Source organism: Erythrolamprus reginae, chromosome 1 (genome assembly GCF_031021105.1).
Source record: "Erythrolamprus reginae isolate rEryReg1 chromosome 1, rEryReg1.hap1, whole genome shotgun sequence".
Taxonomy (NCBI): domain Eukaryota; kingdom Metazoa; phylum Chordata; class Lepidosauria; order Squamata; family Dipsadidae; genus Erythrolamprus; species Erythrolamprus reginae.
Window position 1 is genome coordinate 69,542,177 of NC_091950.1, and position 23,412 is coordinate 69,565,588.

The 23,412-nt window shown below is 36.6% G+C and overlaps 1 protein-coding gene across 1 annotated transcript in view; it reads right to left on the reverse strand.

The window, feature by feature from the left end:
• Positions 1–12,195: 12,195 nt before the first annotated feature.
• Positions 12,196–23,412, reverse strand: part of LIN52 (lin-52 DREAM MuvB core complex component) — a 61,492-nt gene continuing 50,275 nt past the window's right edge. The window contains exon 6 of the mRNA XM_070755130.1: positions 12,196–14,829. Coding sequence (XP_070611231.1) covers positions 14,774–14,829 — 56 coding nt within the window. The 3' untranslated portion in view covers positions 12,196–14,773. The remainder of the gene's footprint in view (positions 14,830–23,412) is intronic.

Here is a 23,412-nt window from a genome sequence, read left to right on the forward strand (position 1 = left end):
TATGATTAAACTAGATTATAAAATTATGCCTTAGAGGTGCCATCTTCCACAATGAAGAGTTATTTTCTTTGGGAATCTGGTTAAATGTCCCTAGTAACAGGTATGTCTTTTGTATAATATATATTTCTTTTGTATAATATACAATATATATTATAATTGGCACTCTTTTGCATTCACAGAATGCCTACTGTAAAGTTAAAAATAATCCCTAAATATTTCTGTTTTCTGAGAATGAAGTTAAACAGAAAACAACAGTAAACTCACTAACAATCTAGGTAATATTACAACTTAATGTAGCTCATATGATCTGTTTTTCTCTACACTTCTGTAATTTTGCAGAAGGACTTTAAGGATGAATATTTTGCTGGGGTATAAATTTAACAACGCCTCAAATAAAAACCAAATAAATTCATTCATTTAAGGGGTTACAAGACTTACTATTAGTTCCTTCCTCTAAATATAATTAATGCTAAATGTTCAAGTGTTCATTAAAACACATTCATACATTAATATTTCACCTGGTGTTCCATTCCTCAGTCTGTATTTTGTTCCTATTCTCTGGATTTGAATTTGGTGGCTTTCAGGTTGTTTTTACCATTCTCTTGAATCAATATGGATAAATTAGATACAATTCCCAAGTTTTTAAAAAAACATTCTAATTTGATATGCAACATTTTATATCTCAGTGTGGGTTATTCATGCCAATTAATTGTTTCATTATATGCCCTCAAATCAGTGTCAGCTCTTGTCAACCACATAAGTAGATTTTCTTTTTGACAATCTGTCCCTAATCTGGTCCTTCAGATTTTCCAACCGTGGTGCACCCATCACCAGTAACACAGAAATACACCCTGCAAGGAAGTTTTGATATGTGGTCAAACCACTATTTTAATATTTGGAAGAAGCAGAACATTTTCACCATGTCCCCTCCAATGACATCATATAGGAAAAGCCAGAAAGAAATAAAATATTTACTGATAAATCTAGCTTTTGTGCACATGATTAAAACAAAATATAAATAATTGTTCTGGTTAGCTCTGGCCCAGCTCCTGCCCCAAGGACTGTGGATGTGGGGGACACATCCACATGCTGCAGGCCTGTTTTGCCCCCGGTGGAATCTGATGATGAAGGCTCCTCTGACCAAGAAGACATGAGTGACAGGGAGGAGGAGAGTGGGGCAGACAGCTCAGAAGGAGATCAATTATCTAGCTCCTCCTTGGATTCGGAACAAGAGTTAATGAAACAGCCACGCATGCGGAGAGCGATGCATAGGCAACAACAACTGAGAGATTATTATCAAAGAAAATGAGGCCACCTGTGGTTGGGTGGGGCTGTGGTAGTTAGTGAGGCTGCTATAAATAGCAGCCTGTGGGTTTGGCCATTGTGGAGGATTATCTGATCCTTGTGTTTCGTGCCTGCCTTGCTGACTTCGACCTTTGTGTGCTGATTTTTCCCCGCTTTGAAACTAAACCAGAGCAAAGTGTGTTTCACTTTGTGAAAGAAGGACTGTGAATTGCCTCACAGCTGCAAGCTAAGTATCACAGAACTGATAAGGGACTTGTACAAATTACCACTTTGTTTGGAGACGAGTGCTCTTTTCTATACAAAAAGAGTGCTTAGTTTATTTGAATTTGCGGTATAAAGAACATTGTTTTGAATTTTCAAACGTGTGTGTGTCTGAAATTTGTATCTGTGAATTTTCAGGATAGAACAAATAATTTAGGTTTCCATGTTCATTAGGAAGAAGTCAAATCTGTTCTCTGTGTGCAGGACATGGAACAATACATTTAAGTTACAAGAAAGGTAGATTCCAGTTGAATATTCAAAAGTCTTCCTAACACTGATTTGCTAATAGCAATAGCAATAGCATCTAGACTTATATACCATTTCATAGTGCTTTTACAGCCCTCTCTAAGCAGTTTACAGAATCAGCATATTTCCCCCAACAATCTGGGTCCTCATTTTACCTCAGAAAGATGGAAGGTTGAGTCAACCTTTAGCCAGTGGTGAGATTTGAACTGCTGAACTAAAACTAGCAGTTAGTCTGCAGTGCTGCACTCTAACCACTGCGCCAGCCCAGCTCTCCAATATGCTGCACTTTCTAATATTCACTGTATCGGTTGTTGTACTTCATGTTTTTAGTGCTTATTTTATATACTATTTATTTTAGGGTCTCAAAAATATAAACACTGAAGTAAATGCAGTGATTTGGACACTTTCACTGAGTAGCCACTAGTTATCTAGAACTCTGAAAACCATGGATTAATTAAGAATCAAGAGTCATGGATTAATTAGAGTCAAGATCACGTGAAGTGTTAATACCACTTTATAAGGCCTTGGTAAGGCCACACTTGGAATACTGCATTCAGTTTTGGTCGCCACAATGCAAAAAGGATGAGCCGGGGTGGCGCAGCAGTTAGAGTGCTGTACTGCAGGCCACTGAAGCTGACTTGTAGATCTGAAGGTCAGCAGTTCAAATCTCATCACCGGCTCAAGGTTGACTCAGCCTTCCATCCTTCCGAGGTGGGTAAAATGAGGACCCGGATTGTGGGGGCAATAGCCTAGCTCTGTTAAAAAAGTGCTGTTGCTAACATGTTGTAAGCCGCTCTGAGTCTAAGGAGAAGCGCGGCATAAAAATTGAATAAATAAATAATAATAAATAAATATTGATACTCTAGAAAACGTGCAGAGAAGAGCAACAAAGATGATTAGGGGACTGGAGGCTAAAACATATGAAGAACGGTTGCAGGAACTGGGCATGGCTAGTTTAATGAAAAGAAGGACCAGGGGAGACATGATAGCAGTGTCCCAATATGTCAGGGGTTGCCACAAAGAAGGAGGAGTCAACCTATTCTCCAAAGCAACTGAGGGTAGAACAAGAAGCAATGGGGTAGAAGCTGAACAAGAAGAGAAGCAACTTAGAACTAAGGATAAATTTCTTGACAGTTGAAACAATTAATCAGTGGAACAGCTTGCCTTCAGAAGTTGTGAATGCTCCAACACTGGAAGTTTTTAAGAAGATGTTGAACAACCATTTGTCTGAAGTAGTATAGGATTTCCTGCCTAGGCAGGGGGTTGGACTAGAAGACCTCCAAGGTCCCTTCCAACTCTATTGTCGTTGCTTTTGTTGTTGTTGTTATAGTAGTAGTAGTAGTAGTATTTAGAAATTATTCTACAATACCTACTGACCTTGAACAGTAAAGATATTGCCTTCCTCCTATCATGCATAGACCGTTTAAGTAGTTCACAGCTACAGGAATATACCATTGCAGCTATAAAGTTCAAACTAGCAACTTTATAATGTATTTTGCTGTGTTGAAATACAATCAGCTTGAAAGGAGGCCAAGTGCAGAGGCATAATTTACCTTCAGGACTTTCCCCTCCCTCTGTATATATTTTTTAAAAGGCTAGGTATCTGCAATTTATTTTTGCTATTTTTATTCTGTCTTTATTTTTCCTATATAATTCATATTTTCTCCTAGTGTCTATAACCTTGGAAAATAGTTATTGCCATTTTCTTGTACTTTCTTTTATGTGAATTGTTGACTGAAATGGGCAGCCGTATAATGAAGCTAAATGAATGAATAAATACCAACCATGATGGAGGAGCGGCAAGGCTCGAGTTTCCCCATTCGAAGCATAACAGATTGGGTAGAGTATCTATGAGAGCAGTTGGATTATCATCATTAGAGCCTTGACAGCTGTACAATAGAAGTCTATGGCCCACGGCCTGACTATCAAGACTTACAGCAGTGATGAGACAACAATGTAGCAGGTAGGGAGCAGTTAGACTTGTTATTGCTGTACCACCTCTTTGCTACACAACAAAAACCCTCTTTGAGCTGCTTATTTGTGACTTTGTCAGGAGTGGAATTCCAGAGACTGATAATCCTCAGAGATTTTAACTTTTCTCTAAATTGCATAGAGCTTAGGCAACCTAGGAATTCTTGACTAAGATGGTGTCCATGGACCTAACCCATATTTGAGATAGCTCACTAGAGATTTTTCATGTTTCATTGATGGTTTTGCAGCTTACTGGCATTGCCCTCTACTCAGGGAGGCATGACCTATTAGATTGGTTCACCCCAGCCAGGATGTCTCGAGGTCCCTGAGAGATGTCAAGAAAGGTTTTTTTGTGCAAATCTGGTGGCCTTAGTCTGTGCCTGGCATGAGCAGCTGATGGTGCTTTGAACGAACCATCCTATGGTTCTGTGCAATCCCTCACTATTCACAAAGCTGAGAAGCTTCCTGGTGGTCTTTGATGCTCCTGAAGATGAAACATAAAATTATTATTATTATTATTATTATTATTATTATTATTATTATTATTTATTAGATTTAGTAGATATGACTACAGCACCATTGGAAGGAGATTGTCAGCCCTATAAGGTAGATAAAGTCAAGAAACAAAATGCCATATGGATGTAAACATCTTTTATTAGAAAGCTGTGTAACACAATTGTGCAAGTTTCCCTGCTCCCAAGTGTTATCAGATGTCTGGCAGGCCTAGCCTTAAAATCAAATGCTGTCTGGCTTTTTGTCCATTTTGTTTTATTTGGAGTGTTTTCACAAAAGCAGTCTTTTAAAGTTGAGGGGCTGCCATAAAGAAGAAGGGGTCAAAAGTACCAGAAGGAATGACAAAATCAATGGATGGAAACTAATGAAGAAGAGAAGCAACCTGGAATTAAGGAGAAACTTCCTAACAATGAGGACAATTAACCAGTGGAACAGCTTGTCTTCAGAAGTTGAATGAGAATACTTGGTGAGACAGTTACGAATCCATTTGGTGCTGATGCTCTCTAAATACATTCTTCTATCTTCTCAGGTAGTAGATTATGGTCTACTTGATCAAATGCCTTACTGATGTTCAAGTAAATTATACCCACAGCATTTCATTGGTCCACTAATTTTATGTCGAATAATGCAATAAGATTTGTCTGGCATTATTTATTTTTTTTGACAATACATGTTGGCTTCTGGTTATAACTTTGCCTCAAATAGATGTTTGCAGATTCATTGCTTAATTATCTTTTTCCACTATCCTCTCAGGAATTGATATCAGGCTTATAGGTCAGTAATTTCAGCGATTCACTTCCCACCCCACCCCTTTTTTTGAAGAGTACATCAGCTCTTTTCCAGGGGATAAAATAATGTGCTGAAGCAGACCAGACTAAGGACCAAGCCAGATGAGTACCTGATAAATAGATGCCCCCCCTATTTTTCTCTCCCAAAACTAAGATGTGTCTTATACTCCAAAAAAATGGTATTTAAAGAGCCCCTAAGTCAATTAAGAGGGGGAAGTGGCAAAATGGTAATGGAGGAACTTCTCAATTCATATTTTGCATTTTAATTCTCCCAAATGGAGCTCTAGCTGGTCATCTTTATGCCACAGGGGAAATGGGGGGAAATACAAACAAGGAGAGAATAAGAAAGAATTTAACTAATTGCAATTATTGACCAGATGGATTACTTCCCAGAATGAAGAAACAAGCAGAGGTTATTACACAATTGGTTTTGATGATTTCCGAGAACTGGAGGACTGATGAAGTTCCAGAAGACTGGGAGAGAGCCAGTATGGTCCCCATCACAATAAAAGAGGAAGAACCTGGAAAGTCATGCATGGGTTGGTTAAAAGATCTGCCTTGAAGTAACTTTAAGTGAATTTATTTAAGTACACTTATGCCACAGAAAAAGTCAACTAAAAGATAACATTGTTCAGGTATATGAAAGGTGGTCAACAGAAGAAGCTCTCTATTGCCCCAGTAGGTAGGAACACAAATGGGATTAAAACTACCGGTAGAAAAAAAAAGCTTTTAGTTAGAATCAGGAAGAACTTGGCAGGACAAGCTGCCAGGAAGTAAATTAGGCTGCAACATGAAATGATAAGTCCTTCTTCACTAAGGGTTTTTAAATAAGGCTAAATGGTCACTTATCAACCCTAGCTGATTCTGAGCTGAGCATGGGATTAGACCAGATAACCTCTAAAGCAGGGTTGTCAAACTCAAGACCTGGGCCCCAGATCCGGCTCATAGGTGTTTAGATCCGGCCTATACCTACGAGACTGCCTTCGGCCGCACGAATCCCAGCGGCTGATTAGGTCCCACAGAGTTGGCCTTCTCCAGGACCTGTCGACTAAACAATGTCGGTTGGTGGGACCCAGGGGAAGAGCCTTCTCTGTGGTGGCCCCGGCCCTCTGGAATCAACTTCCCCGAGATTCGAACAGCCCCCCCTCCTCGCCTTCCGTAAAATGTTGAAGACTCACCTCTGTCGCCAGGTGTGGAGATGATTAAGCCCTTTCAAATATGTTCACCTATACTTTTATATCTTTTCTTCTATTTGTTTCTTTAGTTATATTACTAAATATCTATTCTCTTCAATGTGTATTATGTATTGGACTAAATAAAAATAAATAAATAAATGAATGAATGAATTTAAGAAGCCTCTAAGTACTTGTTGTCCTCCCGAGCCTGAAAAAAAACTTGAAGCTGATTGTTCATCTGGCAAACATGACTAGGAAGTTTGACTTTGAAGGATTGCACAGTCCTGCTTTTAAATGACAATGGTTTTGCCTCTTCCCGAAAGACACTTCACTCCTGTTTTCACTGGAGCATCCCCTTTCCCTCATATGACCAGCTTGTTCCCCTCAGAAGGCAGCTGAGGTTTCAGAGTTACAGGACACAATGGCTACCAGTGTTGGTGGAAGCTTCTCCAATGAGCCTGTTAATTAGCACCATAAAAGTGCTTATGTTCCATTAGCCTGTCCATGAAGGAAGATTCCCCCTCCCCATCCACCATCCCCTTCTCCTAATGAGAGCTGGAAGGGGGACACTTACAAAACATTGCTTTAGAATAATATTCTGCTTTGTCCCTGCCGGTAACAAGAGCTGACAGGATCACTACGTCAATTTCTCTTCTAATTAGCACACTTCCAGCTTGGTCTGAGCCAGCGGCCAGAGAAAAGCGATCAGACAACCATACCGAATCACAAACATAAAGAGGCCCATTCCCTCTAATTAGGTGAGACAATCCCTCAGTCTTTTCTCGGCTGGAGCTTGCCCATAAGACTCTCGCTATTTTGGTTAAGTCCCAGCAACACAAGTTACATGTCAGCCCAGGACACTAATAAGCCCCTAATTGTCTTCCGCTTCACACGGCTCTTACCATGGGTCCAACTTCAGGGAAAATTCCCCTAACAAGCAACTGCCAGCACGGCCCCGTAGTATAAATACAACACATTTTTTTTTTAAAAAAGAGAGGGTGAACAGGCAGTGAGGAAAGAACCCCTTGACTACAACAATGCAGAGGGACGGATGCCAGACATCAATTTGTTATTGCCAGAGTAAAGTTGGTCCTCGATCCTTCCCATTCATCCTCCACTGTTGAGCCATCAGTCTACATTTTGTATCCCTTGCAATTGTTTTATTGCTTCTTTCTCTCCTCTTGTTCCTTTCATTTTTTAACCATACATATTTTATTGGAATTTGGGCTAAGGCTTACTCCTATGATCAAGTCCTCCTGACTCTGGAATATTACAATGTCACACAACTTCTGCTAGCAAGGCAACTCTGCCCAACTGTTGCTTAGATAAGTTCGTGTTTGTTAGAAAACAATGGGAGCACATAGAAATGTTGAAGTCCACAAGGATGGAGACTTATGGACTGGGAACTATGGAATGGCTAACAGTTAACAGAATAATTTTAATATAAAATTTGGGGTTTTGTGTTTTGGAATTCAAACGATATACTCACCAATTCAATTTCCATTGTCCTCTGTTTAATGATTCAGACATTTTATTTTGACTCAAATTGCTAAGTATTTTACTACACTGTATTTTGTATTCATGATACAATCATATCATTTTACAAAAGATAACTTTAATGAATTTATTACAAAGGCTGATCTTGTCGTGGGTGACAAAGGAGACAGAAGCTAACATTGTAAGCAGGATGGTTGCAACATGGGACTTACCTATGTTATCTGCAAATAGAAGCATGTTTCATCTGAAGTATTAATAATGGCAAAATATCAGGAAGTTGTGGAGAATGGCCCTGAGGGAAAAGTGCTGCTTCTAAAAAGTTATACAATTTATAAAATTGAATCAATATTTCCCACATTGTTCTACAAGTTGTGTTTTTATAGTTACTTGTTAATAATCTTGCTTTTGAAATCTTGTTAAATAAATGATCTTTGTTTTTGAAAACTATACAAGGTAGGAACCAAGTAGACATTGTATGAGAATTGTCAATAAAAATGGACTACTGAATTGAGTCATAATATTTTGATCATGTATGTTATGAAGACAGCTGTATTAGTCTGTTGTATGTATACCAAAGCTAGGGTCTTAGAGTATGTCAGAGATTTTATAATTTTCACATCAATTTTGTAGATTCTACTTTATTTTATCAGATACCTAGTTGTTATGTACTCCCAGTAATTATTAGGGTATGAGATAAATAGCAAAAATGTGGTAAGAATAATTGCTTTGAAGATTGAAAAATACATTAAAATATTTAGGATGTTCATACAAATTCAAAGTCCTTGTCAGACTTTTCCAAAAAAAATAAGATTTCTGCATTATTTCAAATTTATTACTACATGAGATAGCATAGAGTTTATTTTGGAAGAGAGATTAAGGGGGAGAATAATAGAATTAACTACATGAGACAGTATAGAATTTATTTTGGAAGAGAGATTAAGAGAGAATAATTTAAAAAAAACAGTAAATAAAACATAAAAATGAACTGATGGATGAAACAATTATTACACAGGATTATTTAAAATATGTGGTAATAATACAAGTACAGTGGTACCTCGAGATACGAGTTTAATTCGTTCCGGACCTGGGCTCTTAAGTCGAGCAGCTCTTATCTCGAACGACTTTTCCCCATAGGAATTAATGTAAATAATTTTAATTGGTTCCAGCCCTCAAAAAACTCACAAAGTTAGTCTAAATTATGCAGAAAGACATGTTTTTAATGAAGAAATGTACATGTACATATAAATGAATAATGAAGTTTCTTTCACTTAACTTGTAAACTTTCTTAAACTTTTAAATTTACATATGTTCAACTTCTCTGCCACCCAATCCTGTAGGACAGAGGTCCCCAACCCTTTTTGCACCAGGGACCGGCTTTAAGCGATCAAGAGAGGAATGGGTGAATGAATGGACGGAGGGTGGGAAGGAAGGAAGGAAAGAGGGAAGGGACAGGAACAGAGGAAGGAAGCAAGGAAACTTATGAAAGGGGAGAGTAAGAGAGGAATGAGTGAAGGGAGGGAGGGAGGGAAGAAGGTGGGAAGGAGAAAGAAAAGAAGAAATAGAGGAAGGGAAGGTAAAAGAGAGAAAGAAAAAGAGCAAGAAAGAAAGCTGCAAGCACCCCCCCGAGCCCCCCAGGCCGGCTGCAACCTTTTAAAACACGCGCGCCGCTTCGCAGCTGTCTCCTAAAGCCGAACGCGGAAGTTAGCGTTTGGCTTCAGGAGACAGCTCCTTGGCGCTTGTATCTCGAATTTGGGCTTGTAAGTAGAACAAAAATATCTCTCCCCTCCCAGCTCTTATCTCGAGTTGCTCTTAAGTAGAGCAGCTCTTATGTCGGGGTTCCACTGTACCGGTATTTATTTAGTATATCAAAAACTCTTATATTTGAAATTTAATGAACTGTTTGTTCTTACATTCAAATATATATTTTTGTCTTTTTAAGAAAAAACAATGTGAAATGAATAGCACTATAGAGGTCTATGGAACTGTGAATAAGAATATCCAGAGTGAATTTAGACCAGTGTATGTTCTAAATGAGGGGTAAGCAACATATCCCAAACACTACCACTTCAAACTGTAAGGCACAAAGCTCAATTGGGATACAATAATGTTACACAATTATCTTGTTTTTAATCTGTGATATTGGCTGCCTTGGATTTTCTGATATTAAATTTTCCCATAAAGATATAAAATTAAATGATTACAAATGGTCTATGTGATTACATAAAAATTGTATTTTGTAATTATTTCAGTTTTATAATAATTTTAAATTTCAATATCCATTTAGAGACCATTTGGAAGATCACAAAGTCCTATAACTTTGCATTACAGCCGTGTTTTTCAATGTTGGCAATTTTAAAATTCATGGCCTTCAACTCCCAGAACTCCCCAGACAGCATGTGGCTGGAAAATTCTGTGAAGTACACATTTTAAAATTGCCAAATTTGAAAAATTGCTCTTTTTTCCATTCAGGTCATACGTATTCCAATGGTATTTTAACTATCTTAGAAAATAGTGACAAATTTCTTAAGATGCTTAGGAGTTTTTACATGTATTTTTCTGATTTTATTTACAATATGTTTTTCCTGTTTTCTCACAACAAAGATATAATACAAACTAATTAATCTTCTTTCATATTAGAGATATTTATCTTGGAATGGTGTTGATGAATATTCTCTGTCCTCCTGGTAGCCTTTTTTTTTTTTTTTGAAAAGTTCTGCTGTTTTTTATAATGGGTTTTTTATAATTGTTTTTAATATTAGATTTTTGCTTTGTATTTTGTTGTGAGTCGCTCCGAGTCTTCATAGAGAGGCGGTATACAAGTCTAATAAATAATAACAATTATTATTATAATTATTATTATCCTGAACACAGACTATTTGGATAATTAGCAAAATGTTTCAAACTAAAAAGGAAAACAAGTCCACATGCCGTGACTCAATTTCCGACATACAACCATGATGATTAGTTATCTTTAATAGAAACAGAACTATGAGAAGCTTCCATTAGCATTGCCAGAGGATCTTCTCTAAATGTTAAATAAAATAACCCAAAACAAAACAAAAGGAACTGTAGGCAACATGTTTTGATGTTATTAACAATCAGTTGTCATCCTTTTTCCTTTGGGATCAGCTCAGACAAAGAGAAGACCTACTAAAAACTTTGAGACAAATGTCTACCATGTTCTGTATTTTCAGCTCTAACACAATGACTACCAGCATCACACACTGCTAAAAAATTATGTGGATAAACAGGATATGTTTGAAGGCAATACATTTCTTTTGTCAAACATCTCTTATTCTCTAAGCTTGTTAAAGAATAGAAATGCGAAGCAAAAGCTTTCAATTAACTTTGTCCTTTGGTGACACTACGCAACTATGATTACTGAATATTTATAATTAGACTGAATTAATTGCTAATTAATAAGATATTTTCCCCTTTTCCATGTGATATATCAAAGCTATATTTTCATTATGGGCCATGGGAATGGAAGTAATCTTGAAGGATAATTTTTCATACAGCTATTTAAATATCCTAAATCAATGATGGTGAACCTTTTTTTCCTTGGGTGCCGAAAGCGTATTCTATTGCGCATGCGCTCACACCCATAATTCAATGCTTGGGGATGGCGAAAAGGGCCTCCTCTTCCTTCCCGGAGGCCCTCTGGAGCCCTGGAACAGCCCATTTCCCAAACTCTGGTGGGCCTAATAGGCCTGTTTTTCGCCCTCCCCAGGATCCAGAGGCAAAAATGCCCTCCCTCATCCCCCCCCAGAGGCCAAAAATGCCCTCCCAGAGCATCTGGGTGAGCGAACAACCAACTGACCAGAAGGCACATTGGAGCTGAACTAGGGCAATAGCTCACTTACCAGCAGATATAGCTCCGTGTGCCACCTGTGACCCCCATGCCATAGGTTTGCCATCACTGCCCTAAATGATTGTCAGTAAATAAAAAAAGATAATTTTTAAAAAGCCTCAAGTGAATCAAAAAAATTATTTTGAGGACTAAGAAAGCAATCAATTAAGTATGATATCTACCTGAATGTTAAGATGAAAAACAAAAAAGGTTTTGGGCTAAATGCAAACATCCAAGAACTTTAGAGGATATTAAATGATATACAAGCTACAGATTTGAAGAGAAAAAAATACTTTCAATCAAGTAGCTAATTTTTTAATTTTAAGCTTCAACTCAGTTGATGTTTATTTACTGTAGTTTGAGTTGTATCTTTTCCTATGTTGTAGAGTCACTCCGAAGATTAGTTTTTGGATTGTCCATGAGGACTATTTTAAGTTTAAAGTTAAAATAATTGTATTTTAACTCACAATATCTCTCTTTGCAGTTTCACTTATAAATGTTTACCTGAATCAAGGATACTGAGTTACTGAAGTTAAATCAGAATACATTGTGAATATCAATGAGCAAAAAAGTACAAAATACACAGCTATTTGTGGAAACTATTCAAATTTCAATAGGATTGAGTTTTATTCTTTTTTAATTTCTTTCAAAGCTTTATTCTTTTAAAAATATTGAACCATAAAATATATTTAACGTACCTTAAATGCAAATAAAACATTAGTACACAGCTTTTTGATATAGTTACATTTTTTTGGTTAAAATAATGAAGGTACTTTAACCTGTCTGTAGCAAACACAAATAGCAAGGTGCCTCCTATTTATAATTAGATAAAAATACATGAATACTTGCTTGAGAATAACTCCCATCAAATCCAACAGAAATTCTGAACAGATAAATATGCATAATGTCAGTCCGGGATTTATCTAAGAAGTATGATTCAACAGTCTAGATTTTATAGGAATATTTTAAAAATGTAACTTTTTATTTACTATCAAAAGCACAATATTGTAACATACAAATTACTGTTGTAGGGCACTTTTACTAAATATTTAACATATCTATGCATTAAAAATATAAATATTTCTACTTAAAGCATATACCAATAATTTGGTATATGTTAAAATTACAAATTTTTAGAATAAAAAGGAAGGTTTTCAAATGTAAAAGAAGTTAACTAATCAGATCCTGGCGGTGGGGACCTTATCTATAAGTTGCCCATAACCAAGGCTCCAAATATATTTTGGACAGATAATACATCAAACATCAACCATTTTGTTTGTAAAGTGAGATTTAAATTCTGCCTTTCCCTCATCCTTCAATCATTAGGATATTTCAAAATGCTCAACTCTGAGTTATTGTATATTAAAACTCACAAACAAAACTGGTAACAATTTCAATATTCCTAAACAAAACTATAAATATTAGGTTGCCATTGAAAAACAAACTTTTTGTCTGAGCAGTAAGCTCCTAGTATTTTTTTGCTAGCTATTTGTCATCATTTATAGTTTTGCCATCATTGACATTGATGTAATCCGCATGTGAATCTTAGATCTGAAAATATGTCCTGACAGGGCACACTTTGTGAATTGCCATTTGATGTATGGTATGTGATTAGAATGTTCTCATCTAGAATTTCTGTTCTAGAAAAAATGCAGTATATATAATAATTTAAAATGGAAATATGGCTGACTTGCTGTAAATGAGGAATATGTCACTCATGTAATTTACAAACTATCAGAACACAAAAAATGTTCATCATCTGTTTTCTTGCTTGTATTGTATGCTTACATTTCAAAGTTGTATTACTGCTACAGTTAATTGAACAATATGCGTTGCATATTGAAAACTTCAAAGGTTTGTTGAAATGTCAACTTCAAAAAAGATCAAACTTTTGATAAACAATCCAATATTAATATTGTTTTTCATCTGAGAAAAAAGGTTTTTATTAAAACTTTTGCAGGCCAAAATCCAAAATTAGGCCTTAATTCTGCTTATTCCACAATGGGGGAGATACTCTAACATCACTTTAATGGGACATAAAAGTGCTTAACTTTAGCTTGGTGATTCCCCAAATGTAACTAGCACAACTTTTGCTAATCCTAAGTACCAGTTTCAGGGAAATCCTATTCAGTGCTTTATTGTAGAAAAACTAATACAAGGAAAAGACTTTGACCTGGTGTCTTGGCAGCCAGCTATTTTAAAAGTATTTCTGGAAAAGGAGGAGATTTAAAGAAAAATGGCTTTTCAATATTACAGTACTTATATATACTTCTATATACTGTACAAAGCAACTTCTATATACACCCGAAAGAGAAATCCAATTTGGAGATATCTTTTCTAGAGTTATGAATATAATACAAAATGAGTAGCCTAAAAAGATATTATTTGCTTTTAGGGAAATTCTGATATGACAGAGAATTTGCCTTTAGACATTTTTTTCAGAAATAAGAGATCTTACGAAAGAGTAAATGATTAAGCTGGACACAGGACACACGTTTTCTTCATAGAAGTATTTTTTTTCTTATCTTCTTCAGGTTTTTTCCCACACTTCCACTGCAGTCACATTTAGGTAGCATAAATTCAACCACACAGAAATTTGATGGCATGTAATCTCCCATTCCATGCTATATCTAAAATTATACGAACGTGCAAGAATGATACAATCCTTATTTTTTTTCCTGCAGCTTTTGTACCTAATAAAAATCAATATAAATTGCTAACTTTTAGAATTATAAAATTAAGATTATCTATATTAAAGAATACTAGTCAGTTTTCATCACAAATTATGCATTTGTCCAGTAGTGAGTACTATAAAGTGCTTGTCTTGTAATGAAGTTGGCATGGACGTATATACAGAAGTGCCATGCTGTGTACTGTTCTTCTGGGACAGGGCTATTAACACAATATGCATATTGTTATAGCTGTGTGCAGCAACCAGGAGTAAATTAGTCCTTTTCTTTTCATTAAGGTAAATAGAGCAGGATCAGCTGCAGCCAGGAGGTTAAGAAAACTGATGCTGGCCAGTGCTGAAGAAATCCAGAATAGTTATCCTCAAAAGAAAGGTGAAACGATGAGTTTGGTCCTTTCATTCCAGCTTATGTGGACAATTCTAGAAGTTCTGAAATAACAAGGTGCTGCTGCTTTTTTTAAGTGTAGTACATATTCAGCTACTTTTTGGGTTTCTCCAGGATGTTCAGGAATTTCCCTCTAGTCATTTCTCTGGCTGAAATCACAAAGAAAGAAAGACAAAACAGTTTTATGTATAGCATCAGAACTGGATAATTTCCACTTATAAAATTAATTTAAATGATTAGAATAGAATAGAATTTTATTGGCCAAGTGTGATTGGACACACAAGGAATTTGTCTTGGTGCATATGCTCTCAGCGTACATAAAAAAACCCTTAAAAACAGGATAAAAAAAATTTCACATAAAAGAAAACATTTAAATATCACACTTTAGCTCTTCCAAAATCTAGAAATATCATCCAAGCATTGAAAATATTAAAACTCAGCTGTAATGTCCATAAACTGTCTCATTTTATCTTATAAACCACTTTATTTTCATAGTATTCTCAAGAGATTCCTTTCAATTTTTCAACTATATTTATCTACAGACAGTATAATCTAGAATGCTATTGCTCCTTCCTAGGACATCTCTTTCTGCAAGTATAACCCCACAACCTCCCTCCATCTCCCTCTATTTCAAGATTACTTGTCTCTGTATACTTATGACCTTAAACATAAATGAGACAGCATTTCTATTCCCCCATAGTAGCGATAGTCCCTATATGTTATATATAATGGAGTTTCAAATTCTCTCTAAGTAGTATATCTATGTACCGATGTATTAAAGTAGAGTTTATAGCTTTGCTCTACTTTAGCCTTAGATTGTATTGTCATTCCCAGCCAGGCAAAGTATATATGCTTGTCCCTATCATCAATCTCCATTAAAAGCATTACAGAATTTTACCCAGCTATAGTACTTTCCTATAGGAAAAAAAATCCAATTTGTGAATTCCAAGATTTTATTATTGGCCTATTAAAAAAAAAACCTTATTTGATTTGAGAGAAAACACTTCAACTCTTTTTCTTCCTTACCATTTCCACATCCTGATAGTGATTGGATATATTTTATATTAGGATTGCTAATATGCCAAAAGTCTGGGGAATTCAATTTATGGGGCGTCTGACACCATTGTTAAGGGGGATGGTTAGATTTTATGGCTACATAAATAAGTCCCAGATTTTTTAAAAACAACAACATGTAATAGTTGTTTTAGTCACTTAATTTAGATAGTTAAGTACAGGTTGATGGCATTCATCTCTTCTTTGTGGGCTTTTCATGAGCAGATCATTATTATTTGGAGAACCTGACTAGGGTCTTACTGTAGCCATATAGATCTTTCATGTTACCGACATCAAAGCTTCTTTTCAAAAATGATTCCAAGAACCTTATTAACTGCCAAATTAAAAACATCTAGGACTGGTTTTATATGTTTCTAGATTGGAGATCTTATTTTTCATGTGGCTCGTGAAGCTGTCCTATCAGGCCTCAAGCTAGTACATTTTTATCCTACTTGAAGGCTGTCTTCCAAGACATCTGTTATGGTAGGTCATTACAGCAATCAGGTTGAAGGCCTATAAAAGTTTGTCCATAAGAATGGAATGGTCGCATTCATTTATTAGGATTCAAATTACATTTTTTCTCCTTGGTCCCCTTCCAGGTGAACTGCTTTCTTTCATATCTCCCAACTGTCTCTTTTCCTCCCTTTTGCATGAAGACCAAGGCAATAAGAGGACCTTATAAGAGGACCTACAAAAATATATTGACAAAATTGAACGGGTCCAAAGACGGGCTACAAGAATGGTGGAAGGTCTTAAGCATAAAACGTATCAGGAAAGACTTAATGAACTCAATCTGTATAGTCTGGAGGACAGAAGGAAAAGGGGGGACATGATCGAAACATTTAAATATATTAAAGGGTTAAATAAGGTCCAGGAGGGAAGTGTTTTTAATAGGAAAGTGAACACAAGAACTAGGGGACACAATCTGAAGTTAGTTGGGGGAAAGATCAAAAGCAACATGAGAAAATATTATTTTACTGAAAGAGTAGTAGATCCTTGGAACAAACTTCCAGCAGACGTGGTTGGTAAATCCACAGTAACTGAATTTAAACATGCCTGGGATAAACATATATCCATCCTAAAATAAAATACAGAAAATAGTATAAGGGCAGACTAGATGGACCATGAGCTCTTTTTCTGCTGTCAGTCTTCTATGTTTCTATATTTCTATTTACAATGGAAACAACGCAAATTTTTCATACAGGACATATGCACTCTGCAGCAAATTAAATCACCCCAGAAATGGGTGGCACCTTTTCTCCCCTCTTTTACTCTTGCTTATTTCTGATTCTTTTGGAAACTAATTCAGGAAGCTGCTTCCAGGTTCCTTAAATTTTCAGTGATATTTCTTTCAATATTCTTTCTCCTTGGTCCCCCTTCCAGGTGAACTGCTTTCTTTCATATCTCCCAACCGTCTCTTTTCCTCCCTTTTGCATGAAGACCAAGGCTCCTTTTCAAAGGCTAATATTCTAAAAACACTGAACTTTTTTCTCTCTGAGTGGGCAAAAGAAAGATCGGTGGGTCAGCACCGCTGCATATAGATTAGATTAGATTTATTGGATTTATATGCCGCCCCTCTCCGTAGACTCGGGGCAGCTCACAACAATGGTAAAAAACAATACAGTACATAGTAACAAATCTAATATTTAGCAATCTAAATTACAGTTTTATGCTTGCATTTTAAGACACTATGCATTCTCCTGCCCGCATGCTCAGGTCCTTGAGATAAAATCTGAATGTGAGAAAAAGAAAGATGTCTCACACTTTGCTTAAACAAATGGGAATTTACCTATTCTTCGCAAGCCAATTGTCAAGATATGGTTTATTGCAAGGGTAGGCAACATAAACCCATGATATCAATGTTCTTGTAAATATCTCCCTTGCTGCCTGTCTCTGCTCCCTTCAACATATATAAATTAATATGAAGCTGACATGCTGCAAGTGTTAACATATCTTTATTTTCAAGAATGGCTTTGGGCTCCACACAGGCCCTGATGGCATTTTCAGAAAATGAAAGAATTTCATTTAAAGAGAGGTTTAGAGAGCTGATGAGTACATGGATCATGCGTGTAATCCTAGATCACAGATTTGCTGCATTATGTCCAATCCAAGTCTGTGTTAGATCATCTTGAGCATGCATTCTTGTTAAAATCTGAAGAACATAAATATCTCGGAGAATCAGATTGATGGCCAAAGACAACAGTATTATGAAATGTGTCTGGCTTGCTACAAATGTGTCTTGATAGGAAAACATTTTGGCTAGTAAAAAAATGTGGAACTTAAAAAGCAAATTCAGTTAATAAAAATATTCTGAGACAGCAATTGAATATATTCCTACATAAATTAAACATCACTATATTTCTCTGCTTTCTTGTACACATATGGATAGGAATCTAAAAAACCGGCTTTCTCCAGTTTCAAAATTCAAATCTAGATGAGCTAGAATAATTTTGCTTGGAGGATTAAGAATTAGGTTCTGTCTTCTAGATATCTGTGACACATGGTTTTGATTATTTTTGTAGAATTATAAACGAATCCATATTCAAGTTTACTTAAAGTTTAAGAGATTCATATTTATTTTGTGGGCACCAACTATCAGAATTATGTTTAGAATCATCATCAGCAGGTTCTGATTGTATCATTCAGTCATATCACAGAAAGCATAAAGTTCAGATAACAATGAAAATCTGGTGCCTCTGAATTCCATGCAGATAAGTACTGTACAATTTTATTTCATCATACAATTATAAATAATCCATAGGCATACTAACTATTGCCCTAATAAAATGTTACAATCAGTTATAAGTCTCAAAATTAGAATTTCATGATTAATCTCTATACATTCAAAAAAATTGTTAAAAACTTTTTTCTTTAAACAACTTACAAGGGGACACAAAAAAGTATTTTTAAGAAATAAGTCATCCCATTCCAAATGTACATAATGCTGGGGGGAGTCCATACAAGTTCATAATCATGACATTATTATTTTCATATAGGCCAGAACTAAATATTTATAAGCAGTAGAAACGTCTTTGATAATTGGTGAAGCATGTTGCTCTGATTCCAAGTGTTATAAATGTTTAGGACATTATTTCTCAACACTATGAATTTATACTGATACCTTTCTCACATACCCAACCAGTGTCATGATTATCTGTGCATTAGAATAACTGTTCAAAACATGAACAGAAGGTGAATAAATTTGCTATGATGAGGGAAGCTGCCAATTGAAACAGTTAGTTTAAAACTGGGGCAGATATGCTGAGGGTTGCAGAGAAAAACATTCTAGGAGAATTCCCACAATGTGGGACCTTTGGGACAGACAGCAACTCAGAATATTACTGATTACTCCATTCTAAATGGCCTTCCTTCCTTGTCACATAATCCAGAAAAAAAGCTTAAGTAATTTGCTCTATGCTTTATTGTACACACATGCTCACAAAGTGCACAGAGTCACACAAATCCAACTCGATGAAAACAAAAAACACAGAGACATAATACACTACTTTATTACACAGATAAAAAGACAGACATCTCCCATGACTACAGCCTAGTAACGGGATTGAAAATAATTGAGCCACTTTCTAGTGCTTTTCCTGTTGTTATAGGGCAGTGATGGTGAACTTACGGCACAGGTACCACAGGTGGCACATGGAGCTATATCTGCTGGCACGTGAGCCATTGCCCTAGTTCAGCTCCAACATGCATGTGTGTGCCAGCCAGCTGATTTTAGGCTCACACAGAGGCTCTGGGAGGGCATTTTTGGATTCCAGAGCCTCCTGGGGGATGAGGGAGGGCCGTTTTACCCTCCCTGGTTCCAGAGAAGTCTTTGGAGCCCGGGGAGGGCGAAATACGAGCCTACTTGGCCCACTAGAAGTTGGGAAACAGTCAGTTTCCAGCCTCCAGAGAACCTCTGGGAGGTGAGCGCACGCCCATACTTTTTCGGCAGCCAAGGAAAAAAGGTTCGCCATCACTGTTATAGGATTTATGAGGATTTCTTAGAAATAAAGATAATGCCAACGCTTCCTTTCTTTGCCAAACCACTATCATACCTTACTTTTAAAAATGTTTACTCATAAGAATTGATACCATCTCAAATTCTGTGGTGACATATTTTTTCCTTCTTAAAAGTGTAAGCCCAGGACCTGACAGATCTAGAATCCTAACTCAAGTTCAATTGACAGGACTATTGTTGAAATGAGATTAATGTAGCTCATATGTGGCCATATGAATGTCTTGCCATACTCTGATTCCAAGCTGCTAAAGCTTTAGACTGCTGCGGGGTGTGATTAAAACTCAAGACCAAAATGAACCGGGGAAGAAAGAAGAGATGTGAAGTAGGCACACAATCATTCTGTAGCCAGAATCAGAAAACTTCAAAACATATTTAGTATAATTTTCACTACATGAAATTGGTTATCTACACTAGCTTTGGGATCATGGAATTGCCATTCATTTTTTTTTAAAAAAAATTGTTTACATGGTATTCTTAACTTAATGAACTCAATCTGTATAGCCTGGAGGACAGAAGGGAAAGGGGGGACATGATCAAAACATTTAAATATGTTAAATATGTTAAAGTGTTAAATAAGGTTCAGAATGGAAGTGTTTTCAATAGGAAAGTGAACACAAGAACAAGGGGGCACAATCTGAGGTTAGTTGGAGGAAAGATTAGAAGTAATGTGAGAAAAGGAATCCTCAATCTGAGTATTGTATTGGCAGTTCTGTGTTAGCAAAAACTTCAGAAGAGAAGGATTTGGGGTAGTGATTTCTGACAGTCTCAAAATGGGTGAACAGTGCAGTCAGGTGGTAGGGAAAGCAAGCAGGATGCTTGGCTGCATAGCTAGAGGTATAACAAGCAGGAAGAGGGAGATTATGATCCCGCTATATAGAGTGCTGGTGAGACCACATTTGGAATACTGTGTTCAGTTCTGGAGACCTCACCTACAAAAAGATATTGACAAAATTGAACGGGTCCAAAGACGGGCTACAAGAATGGTGGAAGGTCTTAAGCATAAAACGTATCAGGAAAGACTTAATGAACTCAATCTGTATAGTCTGGAGGACAGAAGGAAAAGGGGGAACATGATCGAAACATTTAAATATGTTAAAGGGTTAAATAAGGTCCAGGAGGGAAATGTTTTTAATAGGAAAGTGAACACAAGAACAAGGGGACAGAATCTGAAGTTAGTTGGGGGGAAAGATCAAAAGCAACATGAGAAAATATTATTTTACTGAAAGAGTAGTAGATCCTTGGAACAAACTTCCAGCAGACGTGGTTGATAAATCCACAGTAACTGAATTTAAACATGCCTGGGATAAACATATATCCATCCTAAGATAAAATACAGAAAATAGTGTAAGGGCAGACTAGATGGACCATGAGGTCTTTTTCTGTCGTCAGTCTTCTATGTTTCTATGTTTCTAAAATATTATTTTACTGAAAGAGTAATAGATGCTTAGAACAAACTTCCAGCAGATGTGGTCGGTAAATCCACAGTAAATGAATTTAAACATGCCTGGGATAAACATATATCCATCCTAAGATAAAATACAAGAAATAGTATAAGGGCAGACTAGATGGACCATGAGGTCTTTCTCTGCCGTCAATCTACTGTGTAACTCCAATATTCAAAATGCAGAAGATGCTCATGTTTTCTTTCTGTAAAGGAAAACTAAGCTAAGTTTAAACACAGTCTCAGGAAATCCTAAAATAATAACAATTTGTAAAAATCAATTTGAATTAAAATCCTGTCTTGCTCAAGTAATGTCAATCTGAAGCACCAGTCCCATATAGGAGATATACGAATGTGTGACAACTATGCGCCCCTGAAGAGGGCTGCACCTTATAAATCAAGCTGCAAGCATTGACTAGCACTGCATCCAACTAAAATTACTGTGAGTTGGGGGCTGCTCCAGAACACGTGCCCTCCTGTTCACTTGTCATCGGAGATGTTAACATTTCTGATTAATTCACAGACCTCTCATTTTATTCTTCATTCCTTTATCCTTGCTATCCTGCTCTGCTGCAGCTTAAAGATTCTTACCGACCTGCTACAATAATCACCATTCGCTCGTCCTCCCCCCAACCTGGTGAAATTGTTTAGTGATGCCAACCGCACTTTTAATTTGCAAGATATCAGACACAGAGGTAATTTATACCAACATCTGTTCATTTCTGACTTCTGAAACAAACTCACACATGCTGCTACAAAATCCCATTAGAAGCAAGACAGCCTTCTGCTATTCTGTATTCCTCTTCTCAATACACACGAAGGAGTCAACTAAGCTTTAAATTTTAAAGCATATGAAACAAAATCAAGAAAAGATCTTTACTGATATCAAATAACCCTTTCGTGTTCATCAAAGCCATCTAAATTGTGTAGAAAAAAATCTGATTTTTTCTACCTCCTTTTGTAGACGTGCTTATCTCTATATCTCAGATATTGTTACAGACAAAAAGATATCCACAATTTCCTCTAGTTACCAACAATATTTGTACTGATAGATTGCAAAGTGTTCTGTCCTGGTGTCTCAGTCATTCCTTAGTTGCCCCTCCCCAGTCTATGAATATAAGAGGGAGAAAAAATTGTCCCTAGTGGACGTGCCTTCTTGTTTCATATTATTCCAGTTCAATGCTCCTTAAACCTTATTAGAAATTTTAATTTAAGACATCCCATAGTCATTTCAATGAAAAAAAAGCAAGGGGATACAGAACCAGCTGCCCACATCCTAGATGCAATTGCTGTCAGGGAAACGTATAATAATAATAATTGCCATCACTCACTATCCATGGAAATGAGGGAAGCCACTTAATACACAATGGTGAATCTCTAAGAGAACAGCTAACAACATTGTACAAGAAACCAGAGGTGCATTGTTCAAATAGGCTTAATCTCAGGGACTTGCCCACTGACAATTGGATCTAGTACCGATTTCACAGTATTAACAGGGAACCATAGAATCTAAGCAGCGTAAACATGAATTGCCATGTCAGGACAAAATTTATAGTCTATCCTATGCAGTACATCTATCACTACAATAGAAGATCAACAATGAATACCACTGCAATAGCTCAGTTACAAATTAATCTCCTCGGTTATATGGAGAAGTGAGAGCACTGAAGATCACAGAAAGCACCAATTTAGGATGTAATCGGCCTAGGTTGCAATAAAGCTGAATATCTGAACAAATCCACTTTTTCCTGTGACTACCTACAAAATAGCTATTGGGTTACTATAAATAACAAGAGAATCTTGAACCAGGAATTAAATTTTTTTGCAAGAGACTAGATGGAGTGCAAACCCAGGTATTGGACAAAAGAGGCAGAAGCCAAAAAATAAAAGCTTCATTTACCAGTTGCTAGGATCGGGGTGTCCAGTTTGATATAATCTCCTCTTTGGAACTTCAATCCCTCAATCCTGTATTTAGCCTTGTCGTCTTGGTCTCCCTTCCCACCACAGTCCCCAAACTGTCTCCTGCAGTAAATTTTGTGACTGTTGGTAGGAGATATTCAGCAGTGCAGATTGATTTCTTGCAAGTGTGAAGATGAGGGATTACCAAAAGCAGCCCCTGGTTAACAAGATTGGGTGCAGAATCTCTTGTGAGAGCAGCCCACTCTGCCAGCACTTTGCATCCTTTCACGATGACATATGGGTTTCATTACACAAAGATTTTCC